This window comes from Myotis nattereri (genome assembly GCF_964212035.1).
Source record: "Myotis nattereri genome assembly, chromosome: 6".
NCBI lineage: Eukaryota > Metazoa > Chordata > Mammalia > Chiroptera > Vespertilionidae > Myotis > Myotis nattereri.
Genome location: NC_138081.1, coordinates 22,942,172 through 22,958,689, shown reverse-complemented (window position 1 = coordinate 22,958,689; position 16,518 = coordinate 22,942,172). Strand labels below are relative to the sequence as shown.

At 43.1% G+C, this 16,518-nt stretch overlaps 1 protein-coding gene across 1 annotated transcript in view; it reads right to left on the bottom strand.

The window, feature by feature from the left end:
• Positions 1 to 11,959, bottom strand: part of EFHC1 (EF-hand domain containing 1) — a 66,416-nt gene extending 54,457 nt beyond the window's left edge. The window contains exons 1-2 of the mRNA XM_081094835.1: positions 11,717 to 11,959; positions 1,028 to 1,249 (exon numbers count right to left, since the gene is read on the bottom strand). Coding sequence (XP_080950961.1) covers positions 1,028 to 1,249; positions 11,717 to 11,875 — 381 coding nt within the window. The 5' untranslated portion in view covers positions 11,876 to 11,959. The remainder of the gene's footprint in view (positions 1 to 1,027; positions 1,250 to 11,716) is intronic.
• Between the last annotated feature and the right edge of the window lie 4,559 nt (positions 11,960 to 16,518).

Below are 16,518 nucleotides of genomic sequence, written 5' to 3'. Positions count from 1 at the left end.
TTAGGAGTAAATTAGGAAAGGTAACTTATAAAAACTGGTCAGTAATTCTCAGTCCCAGTTATACATAAAAATCACTGGAAATCTGAATCATTGAGGATTGGGGAAGCATCTAAGTTTCTTAAAAGTCCCATCAGTGCCCTGGCTGTGGCTCAATTGGTTGGAGCTTCGTCCTGCATACCAAAAAGGGTGGGTTTGATTCCCAGTCAGGGCACAAACCTAGGTTGTGGGTCTGATCCCTAGTTGGGGTGCATATGGGAGGCAACCAATCGGTTTCTCTCTCACATTGATGTTTCTCTCTCCTTCCCAATCCCCCTCACCCTGTTTCTAAAAACAATAAAAAGCATATCCTCAGGTTGAGATTTTTTAAAAAAAAGTCCCATCAGTCATTCCACTGCATGGCCATAGTTAGGACACCTGGCCTTAGTGAAAAGAGGAGATCACTGACAAGGAAAACCAAAGATGATGTGGAAATGTCAACAGATGGAAATAAGGTAACTCCCAGGACAAAAGCAGAAGAGCAAATGAGACACAAACACAATGTTATACCACCCTTGAGTTACACCATGCCAAGCCAGAAGTGTTCCCTAAAAGACAGAAACTTAGGAAGACAGCCCAGAGAAAACTGACAACAGATGGAGTTGTACTCATGATGACATCTTGCATTTCACAGAGGTTAAGGATTTGTCATCATTACAAAATATAAAACTTCAAAAAGTAGGAAACACAGAGCAGGTAAACATAGAGAAATATGAACTCAGAATTCAGAATTCACCCAACTTTCCCTTAACTGTATTTGGAAAATATTTCAGTGAAGTCTATGGGGAATTATTTTCTGTAATCAGCTTCCTGACTAAAGAAAGGCCCTTTCAATCCTGAGTTCAGCTGTCTATGACTAAGGGTTGAGGCATTTGAATAATTTTCTCTTCAGAGTACTCTGGAAAACCTGTGGTTTATTGTTGACTTTTCTGCAAAGAGTTGGCTCTCAGAAATTTGAATTCAAGGGGTACTCTAAAATCCCATATGGTACCTTTTTGTCAAAAGCCACATGCGCAGGAATAAATTCCGGAGGTGCAGCCGGCTTAGGTTCACCATAAGTTAGAAGTGGTGCTTTATTGGCCAACTCATCCAGGTCAGCCTGGGACAGCTGGTTGACCTGCAGCCGGTCCCCGCCTATTCCAACCGTTGGACGACGAGCCATTGCATAGCCATGAGTGTAGCTCAGTGTCTGGCTTCTATGGAAGTCCGTTTTCTGAAGAAGAAAAGAAGTGCATCATTAATAAAATTGGTTAGGTAAAAGGGCTCACTTTCAAACATATCATAACTTAAACTTTTGCTTATAAACAACACAAACCTTCTATCAAAAAGTATACCTATAGCCCTAGCTGGTTTGGCTCAGTGGATAGAACATCAGCCTGTGGACTGAAGGGTCCCAGGTTCAATTCTGGTCAAGGGCACATGCCCAGGTTGCTGGCTTGATCCCCAGGGTGGGGAGTGCAAAAGGCAGCCAATCAATGATTCTCTCTCCTCACTGATGTTTCTATCTCTCTCCTTGTCTGAAATCAATAAAAAATATTTTATTTTTTTAAAAACAGTATGCCTATATTTTAAGTTTCTGATATTTTTGGCCAGGAGCAAGGAGGGCAGCAGCATCCTGAGTTTAAATCATAAAGCCGTGCTCCAGAACAGCCAATTCATTACCAGCTCACTTCTCACGAGAAACCAAAATATTAATTTCAGTTTCTCAAAATACTATTTTTTCACTGGACTTCCCATGTTTTTTGTCTTATCTAGTGGTCACAGACTATGGAACGTAAAAGAGCTGGTTCTGCGAAATCAATTTTTACCTGAAAAGAAAGACCTTTCTTGTTACGACACTGATACATTCACACAACTCTTTGGAAAGAAAGTAGATATTATATATTTAAAATCTTGAACTCAATAATTCCACGTCAATCCTTTGTTTTAAGGATATAATCTAAAATTATCAGAAATAATAATATTTCTAAAGTTGACCATTATAACTTTAATTACAATAATAAAAACGCTGGAAACAATCGAAAATCATACATATGAGTAAATGACAGAAAACTGAGTGGACTACTATTATGCAGTCATTAAAATACTAGTTTTAAAAACTATGTAGCAATCCAGGAGAAATGTTTGATTTAATAAGCCCCCTAAAGCAGCCTATGAAAGTATATGTACTACAATTACAAGCATGCAAACACGTACCTGAAAAGAGACTAGATTTGGTGAATGCTCTGTTTGTATTAAACATTTCTGAATGATGTCCATTTTTTCCCCCCCAATGAACTCATTTTTATTGGGGATTTGGAAAAAAATATTAAATAAAAAATGAAGTGTAAAGGAAATAAATGTGAAGATAGAGGGGCCAAAATGGTGACACAGGAGGCCCTAGTGTCCTCATGCCCTCACAAAGATCAATGGTTAGTCAGCTATCTATAAACAACACAGTGGAACAAAAAAAACTGACAGTAATCTCACAAAAAGAGAAGGAAGATAACTTCATTTTGCCAGTATCATCCCATCCCCCAGCATCGAGGGAGCTACCGATCTAGAAAGATTTCCCCTCTCCAGGAAAAAAAGAGAGGGTGACAACCAGTTTCACCCAGAGCAGCTAAGCTGAAGTGTATAAAGCCGGCTAGGAACAAGGAAGAAAAACAGGGGCTGCTGGCAGCAGCCACTGAGTGGGAGTGACTGCGCTTCACAGAGAACTGCTCAGTGGAAAAACCCAGCCGATTTTGCCACTCACCTGAAGCCAATAGCAAGTACAGCTGTAGCCACTGTGTACTTCCTGCAGACTTCACCCCACAGGTTTTCATGTCTGCTGACACCAGCCACCTGAGTCCCTCCACTCTCCCTCTCTTTCCCATGTCCCGACCAGCGGTAGCAAGCTCAGGTCTCTGCAGCTGCTCAAGCATAAGATCCCAGCATAGACACCCCCCACCCTTGCCCCGATGACCCCCACTGCTGTGCATGAGCTTGGAGCTAGCCCCTTCAGCTGTGCACCTGCCATGTAACTGGCCTTACCTCATCACAGGCCTCCGCTGCCATGTGCACGCCCAGGGGTGAGTGTGCACCTGAAGAGTGTGTGCAGCCACAGAGAGCATGCCGGAAACCAGGGCCTCTGTAGCAGCCAGTGAGGCCACAGTTGCCCCAGACCTGCTGCTGCTCTGGCCTCCTCCACTATCATGTGTCTGCAAACAGCCCCTGCCACTACACGCTACACCTGCATTTGGCCCCCTGTAACTGACTATGTGCACACCACTGGTTCTGGGTCTCCAATGCTGCCTGTGTTGGTCCTGAGCAGCTGGACCTGGAGGTGCCATGGAAGACCCCGACAGCCTCTGCAGCCACCGCAGAACACTTACAGTGCTTGCCAAGAACCACACAGTTGTCAATGCGGTACACACCAGTGGCCTGAGCTGAAGAGACATCATGCCCACCCACAACCCTGCCAGACCTAGTACTGCTACACAGAACACTTGGTGCCCTGCAGCACTGGACCCAGGATCGCAGCACACTTCCACCAGCAGTGAAACTATTCCCTTCCCAAAGCCAGTCCATAAAGTTTGGCAGAGGTGACTGCTTTTTCAAATGTGAAGGCACCTGTGCAAGATGGCAGGGATCATGAAAAATGACTCCACCAAAGGAATACAGTAAACCTATAATAACTGCCCCCCTAAAAATGAAGAAGCAGAAATAACCTGATTAAAAAAACACCTCAAAACAGTAAAACTTCGACATAACAAACTATTTTGGACAAGGAGGTGTCCGTTAAAGCCACAAGTCCACTATATAAAAAGTAGGGTTTCCAAATGCATATGTTAAAAAACTGACAAATTAGTTTACTGTTTTTACTTATGTAGACACATCTGTGTAATTAAAATTATGTATGAAAAGTTTAATTTCACAGAAAAGCTTTCTATATGTATAATGGTAATTTTAAATTTATACTAGAGGCCCAGTGCATGAAAATTCATGCACTGGAGGGGGGTCCCTCAGCCCAGCCTGCCCCTCCACACAGTCCGGGAGCCCTCAGGGGTGGGAACCCACACCTCTGCTGCTGCCGCTGCCGGCAGCGCAAGCCTCGGCCAGCCCTGGTTACCTGAGCCTCGGGCGGTCCTGGGCGGCTGGGGGGCTGAGGGGACGGGGGACTCCGGAGGCAGGCGCGCTGGTGGGGCTGAGGGGACTGGGTGCCGCCATCTTGTGGCTGTGGGCACCGCCTCTTTGAGGGCGTGGCAGCAATTAGCATATTCCCTCCTTATTGGCTATGGACACCGCCATCTTTGAGGGCGGGGCAGTCAATTAGCATATTCCCTCCTTATTGGCTGTGGGTGCTGCCATCTTTGAGGGTGTGGCAGTAAATTAGCATATTCCCCCCCTTATTGACTGTGGGCACCGCCATCTTTGAGAGAGGGGCAATCAATCAATTAGCATATTCCCTCCTTATTGGCTGTGGGCACTGCCATCTTTGCAACAGTGTGAGGGCCAATTAGCATATTCCCTCTTTATTAGATAGGATAGGTCTAGTAAATGCGTGCATTCACCCAGTCACTGCGAGTAAACAAATGCACACGGTGGGGGTGTGGCTTAGAGCCCAGGGAACATAGGCCAGCATGAGTTAAAACTGCTACAGAAAGTCATGCCATGAAACAACAGAGCCAATCACAGTGCAATGTGGTGTGATCATGTGCTAATCATTCCCTGAACATTGTTTCCAAGCAGTGACTCTTGGATTTAAATATGTAGACTATAGTTGTAGATATGTAATATTTATGTTGACAAAATTACTAGTGTTTTTTCCAACATATGGCCTAGTCACTAAAATTTGTTAAAAATAACAGTGAATTAATTACATAAAAATAACCTGTTAATTTAATTATAAGCAAATCTTGGTTAAAAGCCTTTTTAAATTAATACTAATTTTCACATATGACATACAGACTGAAAATTTTGTCCCTTAAATCCGTAGTTCATCAAATTGAGGGTTTACTATAATTATCTTAAAGATGTTCAGAAAGCTACAAGAGAACACAGATAAATGACTTAACAATATCAGGAAAATAATACAAGAACAAAATGAGAAATTCAACAAAGAGATAGAAAACATTAAAAAGAACCAAACAAATTTTGGAACTGAAGAATAAAATGATTGAACTGAAGAATGCAAAAGTAGCTTTAACAGAAGACTTGAACAAGTAGAAGAAAGAATTTGTGAGTTAGAAGACAAATCAATTGAAATTTCCAATCCGTGGAGCAATAAAAAAATAAAAAAAAAGAATGACAATGAATGAAGCCTATGGAACTTACAGGACATTAATAAGAGAAATAATGTATGCATCTTGGGAGTCCCAGAAGGAGTAGATAAGGAGAAAGAGGTAGAATGCTTATTTAAAGAAATAATGGCTGAGAACTCCCCAAACCTGAAGAGAGGGAGGGATATCCAAGTTCATGAAGCTAATCCATCACCCCAAAATTTCAAACCAAAATAATCTTCTCCAAGATACATGACAATAAAACTATCTACATCAAAGACAAAGAGATAATTTTTAAAAACAGTAAAAGAAAAAAAAATCTCTCCTACAAGGGAACCTCCATAACCCTATCACACTATCCTTGCAGGCCAGGAGAGAATGAGATGATGTATCCAAAGTGCTGAAAGAGAGCAACTGCCAACCAAGAATATTTTACCCAAAAAAGTTGTGCTTCAGAAATAAAGGTGAGATAAAACTTTATCACCACTAAACCTAACTGAAGAGAAATACTGTAAGAAGTTCATCAAGCTGAAATAAAAAGGCATTAATTTGTAAAATGAAAACATATAACACACAGGTAAAGGTAAGCATATAGTCAGATTCAGAATACCCTAATACTGTAATCCGGTGATGTGTTAACACGTAACTTTAGTATAAAAGTTAAAGGACAAAAGTTTTAAAAACAGCTATAGCTTCAACAATCTTTTAATGGATACAGAATATAAAAAATTTAAATGTTGACATCAAAAACATAAAAGGAGAAAAGCAAAAGGGTAGTTTTTATATGTGATAAAAGGTAAATTGTTATTACTGTAAAAAAATATATATAAATATGCTTTATGTAAACCTCATGGTAACCACAAAGCAAAAAACTACAGGGGATTCACAAAAGTTAAAGAGAAGGGAATCAAAGCATACCACTATGGAAAATCATCAATTCAAAAAGAAAAGCAGCAGGGAGGAAGAAATGAACAAGGGAACTAAAAAACAGCCAGAAAAACAAAAAACAGTACTAGTGCCCAGTGGGGCTCAGTGGTTAAGAGTGTTGGCCAGCACACCATCGGGTTGTGAGTTCGATTCCCAGTCAAGGACATGTACCTGGGTTGCAGGTACAATCCCTGGCACCGGGCACATGCAAGAAGGCAACCAATAGATGTGTCGTTTTTCTCACATCCATGTCTCTCTCTCTCTCCCCCCCGCCCCCCAATGAAAAAAATATTCTCAGGTGAAGATTAACAACAACAACAAAAGATGGCATGAGTAACTCCTTATCTATCAGTAATTACACCAAATGTAAATGAATTGATATCTTCAATGAAAAGGCAAGCTGGATGATCAGGGGAAAAAAAAACTAACTATATGCTGCCTATAAGAGACTCACTCCAGTTTTAAGGCCACACATAGGCTGAAAATGAAGGGATGGGAAAAGATATTCCATGCAGATGAAATGAAAAGAAAGCAGGGGTAGTATACTTATATCAAACAAAATAGACTTTAAGCCAGTGGTTCTCAACCTTCTGGCCCTTTAAATACAGTTCCTCATGTTGTGACCCAACCATAAAATTATTTTCGTTGCTACTTCATAACTGTAATGTTGCTACTGTTATGAATCGTAATGTAAACATCTGATATGCAGGATGGTCTTAGGCGACCCCTGTGAAAGGGTCGTTCGACCGCCAAAGGGGTCGCGACCCACAGGTTGAGAACCGCTGCTTCAAGCCAAAAATGGCAATGAGAGACAAAGATGGTCATTATATAATAAGCAGGTCAATTTATCAAAAAGATATAACTGTAAATATTTAGGTACCCAACATCAGAGCACCTCAATATATTAAAGTAATACTAAGAGATCTGAAGAGAGAAATATACCCTTCCAAAAAAAACCCCAAAACAAAAAACAGTAATAGTAGGGAATTTCAATACTGCACTTTCAACAATGAATAAATCAGTCAGATAGAAAATCAACAAGGAAACACTGGACTTGAACTATACTTAAATCAAATGAACTTAACAGACATATGTAGAAAAATCCATCCAACAATAGCAGAATACACAATCTTCTCAAGTACATATAGAACATTCTTCAGTATAGATCAGGGGTGGGCAAACTTTTTGACTCGAGGGCCGCAATGGGTTCTTAAACTGGACCGGAGGGCCGGAACAAAAGCATGGATGGAGTGTTTGTGTGAACTAATATAAATTCAAAGTAAACATCATTACATAAAAGGGTATGGTCTTTTTTTTTTTTTTTTAGTTTTATTCATTTCAAACTGGCCGGATCCGGCCCACGGGCCGTAGTTTGCCCACGGCTGGTATAGGTCATATGATAGGTCACAAAACAAGTCTCAGCAGATTGAAATCATACCAAGTATCTTTTCTAACTACAATGATATGAAATACCAGAAAGCAAGCTGGAAAATTCACAAAGAAATCAAAGGGAAATAAAAAAATACCTTGAAACAAACAAAAACAGAAGCATAACTATGAAAGCCATTTAGATGCTGCAAACACAGTTCTAAGAGGGAATTTTTGTAGCAATAAATGTATGCATTAAGAAAGAAGAAAAATCTATATTTATGGTGTCTGAAAGATACTTAGACTTATCAGGGTAATTACTTAGTAAAGTATGGAAACGTCTAATCACTATGTTGTACATCTGAAACTAATATAATATTGCATGCCAACTGTAATTGAAAAATAATTTCTTAAAAAGGAACAAAAAAATCTCAAATAAGCCACCTCACTTTATACCTCAAGAAACTAGAAAAAGAACTAAGCACAAAGTTTGTAAAGGAAGGAAATAACAAAGATCAGAGCAGAAATAAATGAAATAGAAAAATGGTAGAAAAGATCAACAAAACTAAGAGCTGGTTTTCTGAAAAGATAAACAAAACTGATCAACCTTTAGGTAAACTAAGAAAAAGAGAGGATTCAAATAAATATAAACAGAAATGGAATGAGACATACTGATAACACAGAAATACAAGGACCATGAGAGACTACTATTAACAGTTATATACCAACAAGCTGGATAACTGAAAATAAATGGATAAATTCCTAGAAGCATACAAGCTACCAACACTGAACCATGAAGAAATAGAAAATCTGAACAGAACAATCTATAATAAAAGGGTAATATGCTAATTAGACTAGACGTCTTCCAGGCGTCATTCTGGTTGTCCTTCCTGAGGAAGCCGGGGGCTCAAGGGAAGCAGCCCAGGTCCCAGGTGCCTGCAGGCGGCCCCAGGGAACCCAGCCCGGTCCCAGGTGCCTGTGGGTGGCCTGAGGAAAGACAGCCTGGGTCCCGGATGCCTGCCAGCAGCCCTAGGGAAGTCAGCCTGGGTCCCGGGTGCCTGCTAGTGGCCTGAGGAGGGAACCCCGGGTCCTGGATGCTGGAGGGAAGCCGGTGTGGCAGCCCAGGGAAGGAAGGCCTAATCTTGCACAAAATTCGTGCATCAGGCCTCTAGTCTATAATAATAAAAGCATAATATGTTAATAAGACCGGACATCATTCCAGATGTCCTTCTGGACAAAGTTGGGGCAACCTATATACTCAATGCAATCTCTATCAAAATTCCAATAGCAACCTATATATTCAATGCAATCTCTATCAAAACTCCAATAGCAACCTATATATTCAATGCAATCTCTATCAAAACTCCAATAGCAACCTATATATTCAATGCAATCTCTATCAAAATTCCAATAGCAGAAAAAATCCTAAAATTTGTATGGCACCACAAAAGACCCCCATTAGCCAAAGTAACGCTGAAAAAAACAACGCTGGAGGCATTACCTTCCTGATTTCAAATTACAGTGACCATTGAACAACACAGGTTTGAAATGTGCAGATCCACTTATACGTGAATTTTTTTTTCAATAGACCCTTGCAGTTCAAACCGGTGTTGTTCGAGGGTCAGTTCTGTGGTTAGAAAGCCATATATACAGAGGGCCAACTCTAGTTATATGCAAATTTTCCACTGTGCAGGACGTGTGTGCCCTTAACCCCTGAGTTGTTCAAGGGTCAATTATAGTTCGAATATTACAAAGCCATAGTAATTAAAACATGGTGGTAATCATTTTGCAAAATATGTGTAGCAAATCAACCAGTTGTACACTTTAAATTTACACAATGCTATATATCAATTATATCTCGGTAAAGTTGAAAAGAAAATAGAAAGAAAATTTATAGGCTAATTTGATGGAATATTTTTCCTTTTTCTGTTCTTTGTAATGGTACGTTACTTTCCAAGTCATATGTGTATGTATATGTGTGTATATACTTGTATATATACACACACACAAATACATATACACATATACATAAAATTTAGGATAAATCATAAAATATCTTTAAGAAAATGGCTTACTTACCTACCTCCTAATTTGTCTGCAGCCCAACTTACCATCTTTCAATATCTGTGCTAACATAAAAGGTACAATAAAGTAAACTACTTTTGCTAAAACAGTTATGGATTGTGAATTTTTTTTAAGATATTCAGATATTCAGAGTCACAAGTCAGCTGACAAGTGCTGCTCCAGATGCATAACACAAATGACACAGAACAAAATGGGCTGAGTTGACATCTTATCTAGGTAATTTGTGTAACTTCCAGCTCCTCCTCTTCCACCTCTAAGGACTGATGCAAATCAGCTGCTTCCTTTGCTTTCCCCATTTTACACACACATCGCTAACACCCCTCAACATCTGACCTTTATTAGTGGATCCTCACAGGCATCCCAAGCAAGGAAACGAAGGCCTCCCCTCATCCTGCTTAGTCATTATGGTTTTGAATGCTGTGAGAGATATACATATGTAGTCCTTCAATGCCGAAGACAGTGACCATGCTTTTCAAATTCCAAATAAGGCAAATGAGTTGATAATTGCCCAAGGTATTTAAAATATGAAATATGTCCAATGCACAGTTCATCTTATATATACAGCAATATGTACTTAGAGCCTGACACCTCTGTTATCAACCCCCCATATCAACTCAGCCCTGCCTTGCGGGGAACCCACACTCCCAACACCAAATGCCTAGGCTGCTCCTGCACATGGGCTGGAATGTGCCTACAACGCAGAGAAAAATCTGTGATGTTGTGTCAGTGCAGAAATAATTTGAAAAAGAGATTCAGAATCCAAATTCCCTCATCAAACTTTCAATTCATCCCCTCCACCCCCAAAATAAATTGACTATGTATTTTATCTTACCTTTTTGACCATGGAGAGGAACTTACAGCTTAAATTAATCAACTATATAAAAATAAATTATTATTATCCCACCTATGATAATCAGCCTACTGAATCTAAATATTGATCTGCCAACATATATTTCAGTAACCCTACTAGAATTAATACTAAATAATTTTGTCAAGGGCTAAACTATGTGAGGAGAAAAAAAAACACTTTCTTCTCTCTTCAATTTATGCAACTAAATACATTTAAGTCTTTTATTAAAATGTTAGAGCGAAATAATAGGAATAGGGGTAGAAAAAATTAACCAATTGTAGTGGCCTTGAAGGAACTGGAATGGACTTATGTTCTGCAAAGCAGGGAAGGGTGGTTTGGGAGGAAAATAGTCCTGTGTTGAAAGTCTAACTTTTGGGGAAACAATTGAGAAAAAAAAAGATAATACAGGAATGGGGAGAAGGTGGGAGCATATTATTGGAAAGGCAGGAGAGCTGGACAGAAAAGGGAAGGAGCTGCGTAGAAGCGTAAATGAGAAGCCTGCCGACTGTGGGAAAGAACCTGGCAGAAAGAAGAGGATGCGTGGAAATGACACATAAGACTGAAAGCGGAGCTGCGAGTGAGGAGATGACTGGGTCCAGGATCCAGGAGGTGGAGGAGGGAGGAGGCAGGAGGATGGGCTGGGGAGAGAGGGTGGGGTGGGGCCGTGGGATGAGGATGGCGGCGTAGGATGCTGAGTGGGAGAAGGGGCCGAGGCTAGGGCGGAGGTGGAAGCGGTCAGGGATGGAGCTGCGCAGAGCGGGGTACGGTGTGGGAGAATGAGCGGGGTACGGTGTGGGAGAATGAGCGGGGCCCAGACAGAGGCCTTGGGGTGAGGTGGAGAGGCGGGTCTAGAGGGAGGAGAAGCAGAGGCTAGAGCAGCAAGGAAGACCCTGGCTACGCTAACGGACTGAGCGAAGGGGGCCAACTGGTGGAGTGGAAAAATCAGAAAGGGATGGAGCAGAGGATAGCGAATGTGAGAGGGAGGGCGAGGCTGCGTGTGGGGAGGGGGGAATGACGGGGGGGGGGATGGACGACAGAATCGTGGTGGGTAAGACAGAACAGGGTCGGGGCAGAGGCCGGGTCTGAAGGGCACAGAGAACGGTCGGGTGGAGGAGGAAGGAGGTGCACTAAACGGCAAGCCCTGCAAAGCCGGGGGGGGGGGGGGGGCAGGTAGCCATAGGTGGGGGTTGGGCGGCTAAGTCCTCACCGTGGGGTCCGCACAGGATGTGCCCGGCAGAAGGGGCAGCCCAGGCTCGGGGTTGGACATCATCGCATCCGCCACGCCGCCGCCGCCGCCTTGGAAAGGTTTTGTGGTCCCCGGTTGCCCGGGCGACGTGCCGCGTTCGCAGGTCCCTCTGCGTTCCATGGCGCTGCCACCCAGCCCGAGCACCTGCGAGTGAAGTGCAGGGCCGCGGGCGCGGAGCAACGGGTCTGCGCGTGATCTGAAGGCGGGACTCAGCGGTCTCGCGGTAAGACGACCCCATGAGAGGGGCGTGGTTAGTAGGCGTCGCGGAACTGGCCCCGCCCCCTGGGCTCCCTGGCCGGGAGACGGCGACGGGGGCGGGGTGGGGAGCGGGAGGCGGGAGAGGCGGCAGGGGGAGGAGGCGGTGGAGGGGAGACTGTAGCTCTCGCGGGGAAGTCCGGCGGCGGGAGTGGGCGTTGCAGGAGTTGAAGTAGAAGGGAAGGCCCTTCCTTCCCGCCTCCCCAGGCCGCCCCGCGCCCCGGCGTCCTGAGCGCAAGCGCTCTTTCCGCCCAGCGCTGGGAAAAGGGCGCTGGTCCCGCTGGAGTGTGAGCGGACAGAATAGTCCCAGAGATGTACATTACACGGCGTAGAGAACATAGTCATTAATATCTAATAAGTGTGCATGTGCCAGGTGGGACCACTCTATAAAGTGCATGATTGTCTATGTATGCTGTAACATCTGAAACGGATACAGAATAATATTGAATGTAAATTGTAATTGAAAAAAAAAATAATTAAAAAAAAGAACCCTGGCCGGCCGCTCAGTGATTAGAGCATCAGCCCGTGGACTGAAAGATCGCGGGTTCGATTGCAGTCCAGGGCAGTTACCTCGATCCCTGGCCCTGGTTGTGGCCCTAGTTGAGGTGCCTACAGGAGGCAACCAATCAATGTGTCTCTCTCAGGTGGATGTTTTTCTCTCTTTCTCTCTCCCCCTCCCTTTCACTCTCTCTCTAAAAAAAAAAAAAAAAAAAAAAAAAAATCAATGGAAAAATCCTTGGGTGAGGATTAACAACAACAAAAAAGGATGTTACCTACCCCCGTGGTGCTTCCTGGGGGCAGGAGCTCTGCATTATTCATGGTTGTCTCTCTGTTGCTTAAGGATGTTCAATGAACTAATGCAACCTTGTTGCCCCTAGTCCTCCCACCGCGGCATCATCTGTTCCCCCCACCCCCCACCCCCACACACACACCTTCGCTTTTCTTTATTCTACTGTCAACCCCTGCAGTTCTGCACCCTCTCAACTCTTGCAGGCAGGGCCTTGCATACTGACTTCAGGACACTCGATATTGGTTGGCTGAAGACCTACAGATGCTCCTCTCAATTCTGATCTCTAGGCTATGCCTGCCTGTGGCAGCATGGAAACAGCAGAACCACGAGGGGAAACACATCTCCTTCAAAGAGAAAACTAAGAAGACTAACAGTTAGTGAGGTGACATATTCTCGGCACCATATGTATTCTCACCTGTGGTGCTTTTTATAAAACTTGATTAAATTAGTCCTTAAGAGAAAATGTAACTCTCTCCTGACACATTTGCAAGAAGACAAAAAAAAAAAAAAAAAAAAACACAAAAATGATTTATCAGCACCAAGGAGCTTAAAAATAAAAAGCAACCCGAACCCTGGACTCAGACCCCGCCCAACCCAGACACTGGATTCATTAGTTCTGAAATGGAGCCCAGGGACCTGATTTTTATAACAGCCGTTTCTGTTGGTGTAAACAATAACATAAATGGAGCCACTTTAAAATGGAACTGGAGCCCTAACCCCTTTGGCTCAGTGGATAGAGCATCAGCCTGCGTGCGGACTCAAGGGTACCGGGTGTGATTCCTGCTAAGGGCATGTGCCTTGGTTGCGGGCACATCCCCAGTGGGGGGTGTGCAAGAGGCAGCTGATCGATGTTTCTAACTCTCTATCCCTTTCCCTTCCTCTCTGTAAAAAATCAATAAAATATATTTTTAAAAAAATGGAACTGGAACTGCCACGTCAGGGGAACTGCTTTGCAGGTCTTATGTCCCAGATCTTTGGAATGTTGAACAGGGCAAAATGTCCTTTGGCCTGGATCTAAGCAACGCTGTGCCTTGCAAAAGAACTGTTTGCAAAGATAACAAGAAAGCTATTGTTATGACCACTACACTGCTGACTTGCTGGACTGAAAAAATTAAAAACACTGTTTAGGATTAACATCACTATGTTATGTTATTTGCGCCAATAGAAATGGGTTCCTTCTATTGATGTAATTGTTTTCCCTCCCTTTCTCATGAACACCCATTGCCTTTGTCTCCTAGTCAGAACATTACTTGGGATTCTGCCTCCATTAATGATTCCTGAATAACCATTCTTATTTATCTCAATAAATGCTTGTTGTGTCTCACTTTGAAAGGCCTTTTATTTTTAGGTTAACAGTAAGCCAATTTAGGAATATCATGGACTCAGAAGACCACAGAGACATTGCATGACCTTAGCAGGTTGTTTCATAGCTTGGGGGATGGACAACATGGAAACACCAGACTGCCGGAAGGCCAAGCCTGAAATAGGGCGTCATGCTGCACAATGTCTCCCAGGGACTCCTGAAGCGTGGCAGGGGCTACAAGCACTTACCTAAAATAAACATCTCCTTTTACAGAATTTTGTCCAAAGCTGGCTTCATCCAGAAGTTATTTTTAATCCCGTGACAGTATTCTTCAGTATCTAAAAGTCACAGGGCAAATATCAAGCTGAATAGTGTGTGTGTGTTGTGTGTGTACATTGGAGTTCTGGTTATTTCTGCACTGATTTGGCACTCTACTTCCCTCTGCTGGATAAAAGTGGTACCGCATGGCCCTAGCTGGTGTGGCTCAGTTGGTTGGCCCTCATCTGGCCATCAGGGCTCATGACCAAAGAATTTCGGCTGGACCCCAGGTAGAGAGCATACAGGAGGTAGCCATTCAATGATTCTCTCTCATCATTGATGTTTCTATCCCTCTCTCATTCTCTCTTCCTCTCTCTGAAATAAATTTTAAAAATATTTAAGAAAAAAAATATATAAACCGCTTTTTAAAAAAAAGATGCAGCATGGTTTCTGAAAAACACACCCATTTACACACCTCTAAGTTTGAAAGGGTTGGGGGTCTGGCTAGTGTTTGGCTATGGAGACCTTGCAGGGGAGTGTTCCTGAATCAGAATGCACCCTACCTTTCATTTCCATCAATCTTCGGTCTCTGCAATCTCTTACCTAGAAAGAGTGCCCAGTAAACTACCTCGATCTTTGCAAAGTATGGATGCATAGTGATTGCCAAGCAGATTCTGGAGCAGATTTAGGGCCCACAGGAAATCTTTACTTGACACAAAGTCACGCAATGTGGGTTTAGACTATTTTAGTCTTGCCATGGGCTCCTGCCAAGCGTTTGAAAACTTGTGTTTCTGTTGCGTTATCCTCCCTGAAGTCAAATCCCATTCTATGACTTTAGCTGATTCATTTGGAATACCCTTCCCATTGAAAAAGCCTAACAAACGTTACCTGAATCAGCTGTGAGAGCTGAGCAGCAGAGGCAAGAATCCCGGTGGGCAGTTGCCGAGGCGAGGCCCAGGAGCACCTGCTTCAACTGACCATTCTGGTTTTTCTCTCTATATTTAACATCCTACCGCAGAACTTCTACTGCATTCACGCATGTGATAAGCTACCCCTCAGCATGTCCCCTGTGTTTATGTTTGAGAACAGCAAATCCCATTTCTCTCTTTAATGAAGTATAGGTGGGGAGAGAAGGGTGTCTGCTGATGCCGGTGATAGTCTGTGACATGCAGAGGGTTGAAGAAGAAGGAATGTGGAGGACAGCAGGAAATTCCCCACAAAAACACACGCAGAAGCCTGGCAAAATAGAGCCTGTCTCAATCTGAGTGGAGAGAAATCCCTTCCAAGGGCAAAGAGCCCCCACGGTGGTGAGAGGCTTCTGGGAGCCCACAGAGAGGGTGGATGTGTTTGTATGGAACGCGCAGTACCCTGCTCGGAACAAAGTGATATAAATAATGACAACTATTGCCAGTGCACTTACTGAACACAAGGTTTGTGTTGAGATATATATATATATATCCTCCCACGGTAAAATTAGTCAGGTTCCAAGATAATTTGTTCTTGTTTGGAAAAGAAAAACAGAGTGGGATGTTTCACATGTTGCCATGGGTGTCTTTAAGACATCGCTTGCGCTTGGAATAGTGCTCAAGTTCACTTTAATGAGGAATAGGCTGTATTTAATAGGTGGAAGGACTCACTAGAGCAGTGGTTCCCAACCTTGGCTGCACATTAGGATCACCTGGGAATCTTTTTAAAATCCTGATTTCTGGGCCTCATCCTCCAGAAATTGTTTGTTACTAATGTTGTGGCCCCACCCCATAACAAAGAAACAGAATTTCCAGAGGATGAGGCCCAGAAATCAGGATTTTAAAAAGATTCCCAGGTGATTCTAATGTGCAACCAAAGTTGGGAACCACTGCACTAGAGAAGTGTAGGGAAGTAACTTGAGGACAGTCAGTGGTTCTTAAAATGGGTTTCGACTTCCTTGAAGGTCTTTCAGATGGTTACAGGTGGCCTCTGAGACTAGCATTTGTAATGTGACTAGGTCCGCTCTGGATTCTAGCACAATACAGTTAAGAATCTCCCCCACTGGCCGTGGCCGATGTGGTTCAGTTGGTTGGAGTGTGGATCCCGTACAACCGAAAGTGGCAGGTTTGTTCCTGGCCAGAGCACATACCCAGGTTTCAGATTCGATCCTAAGTACTTTTGCTTGGCCAG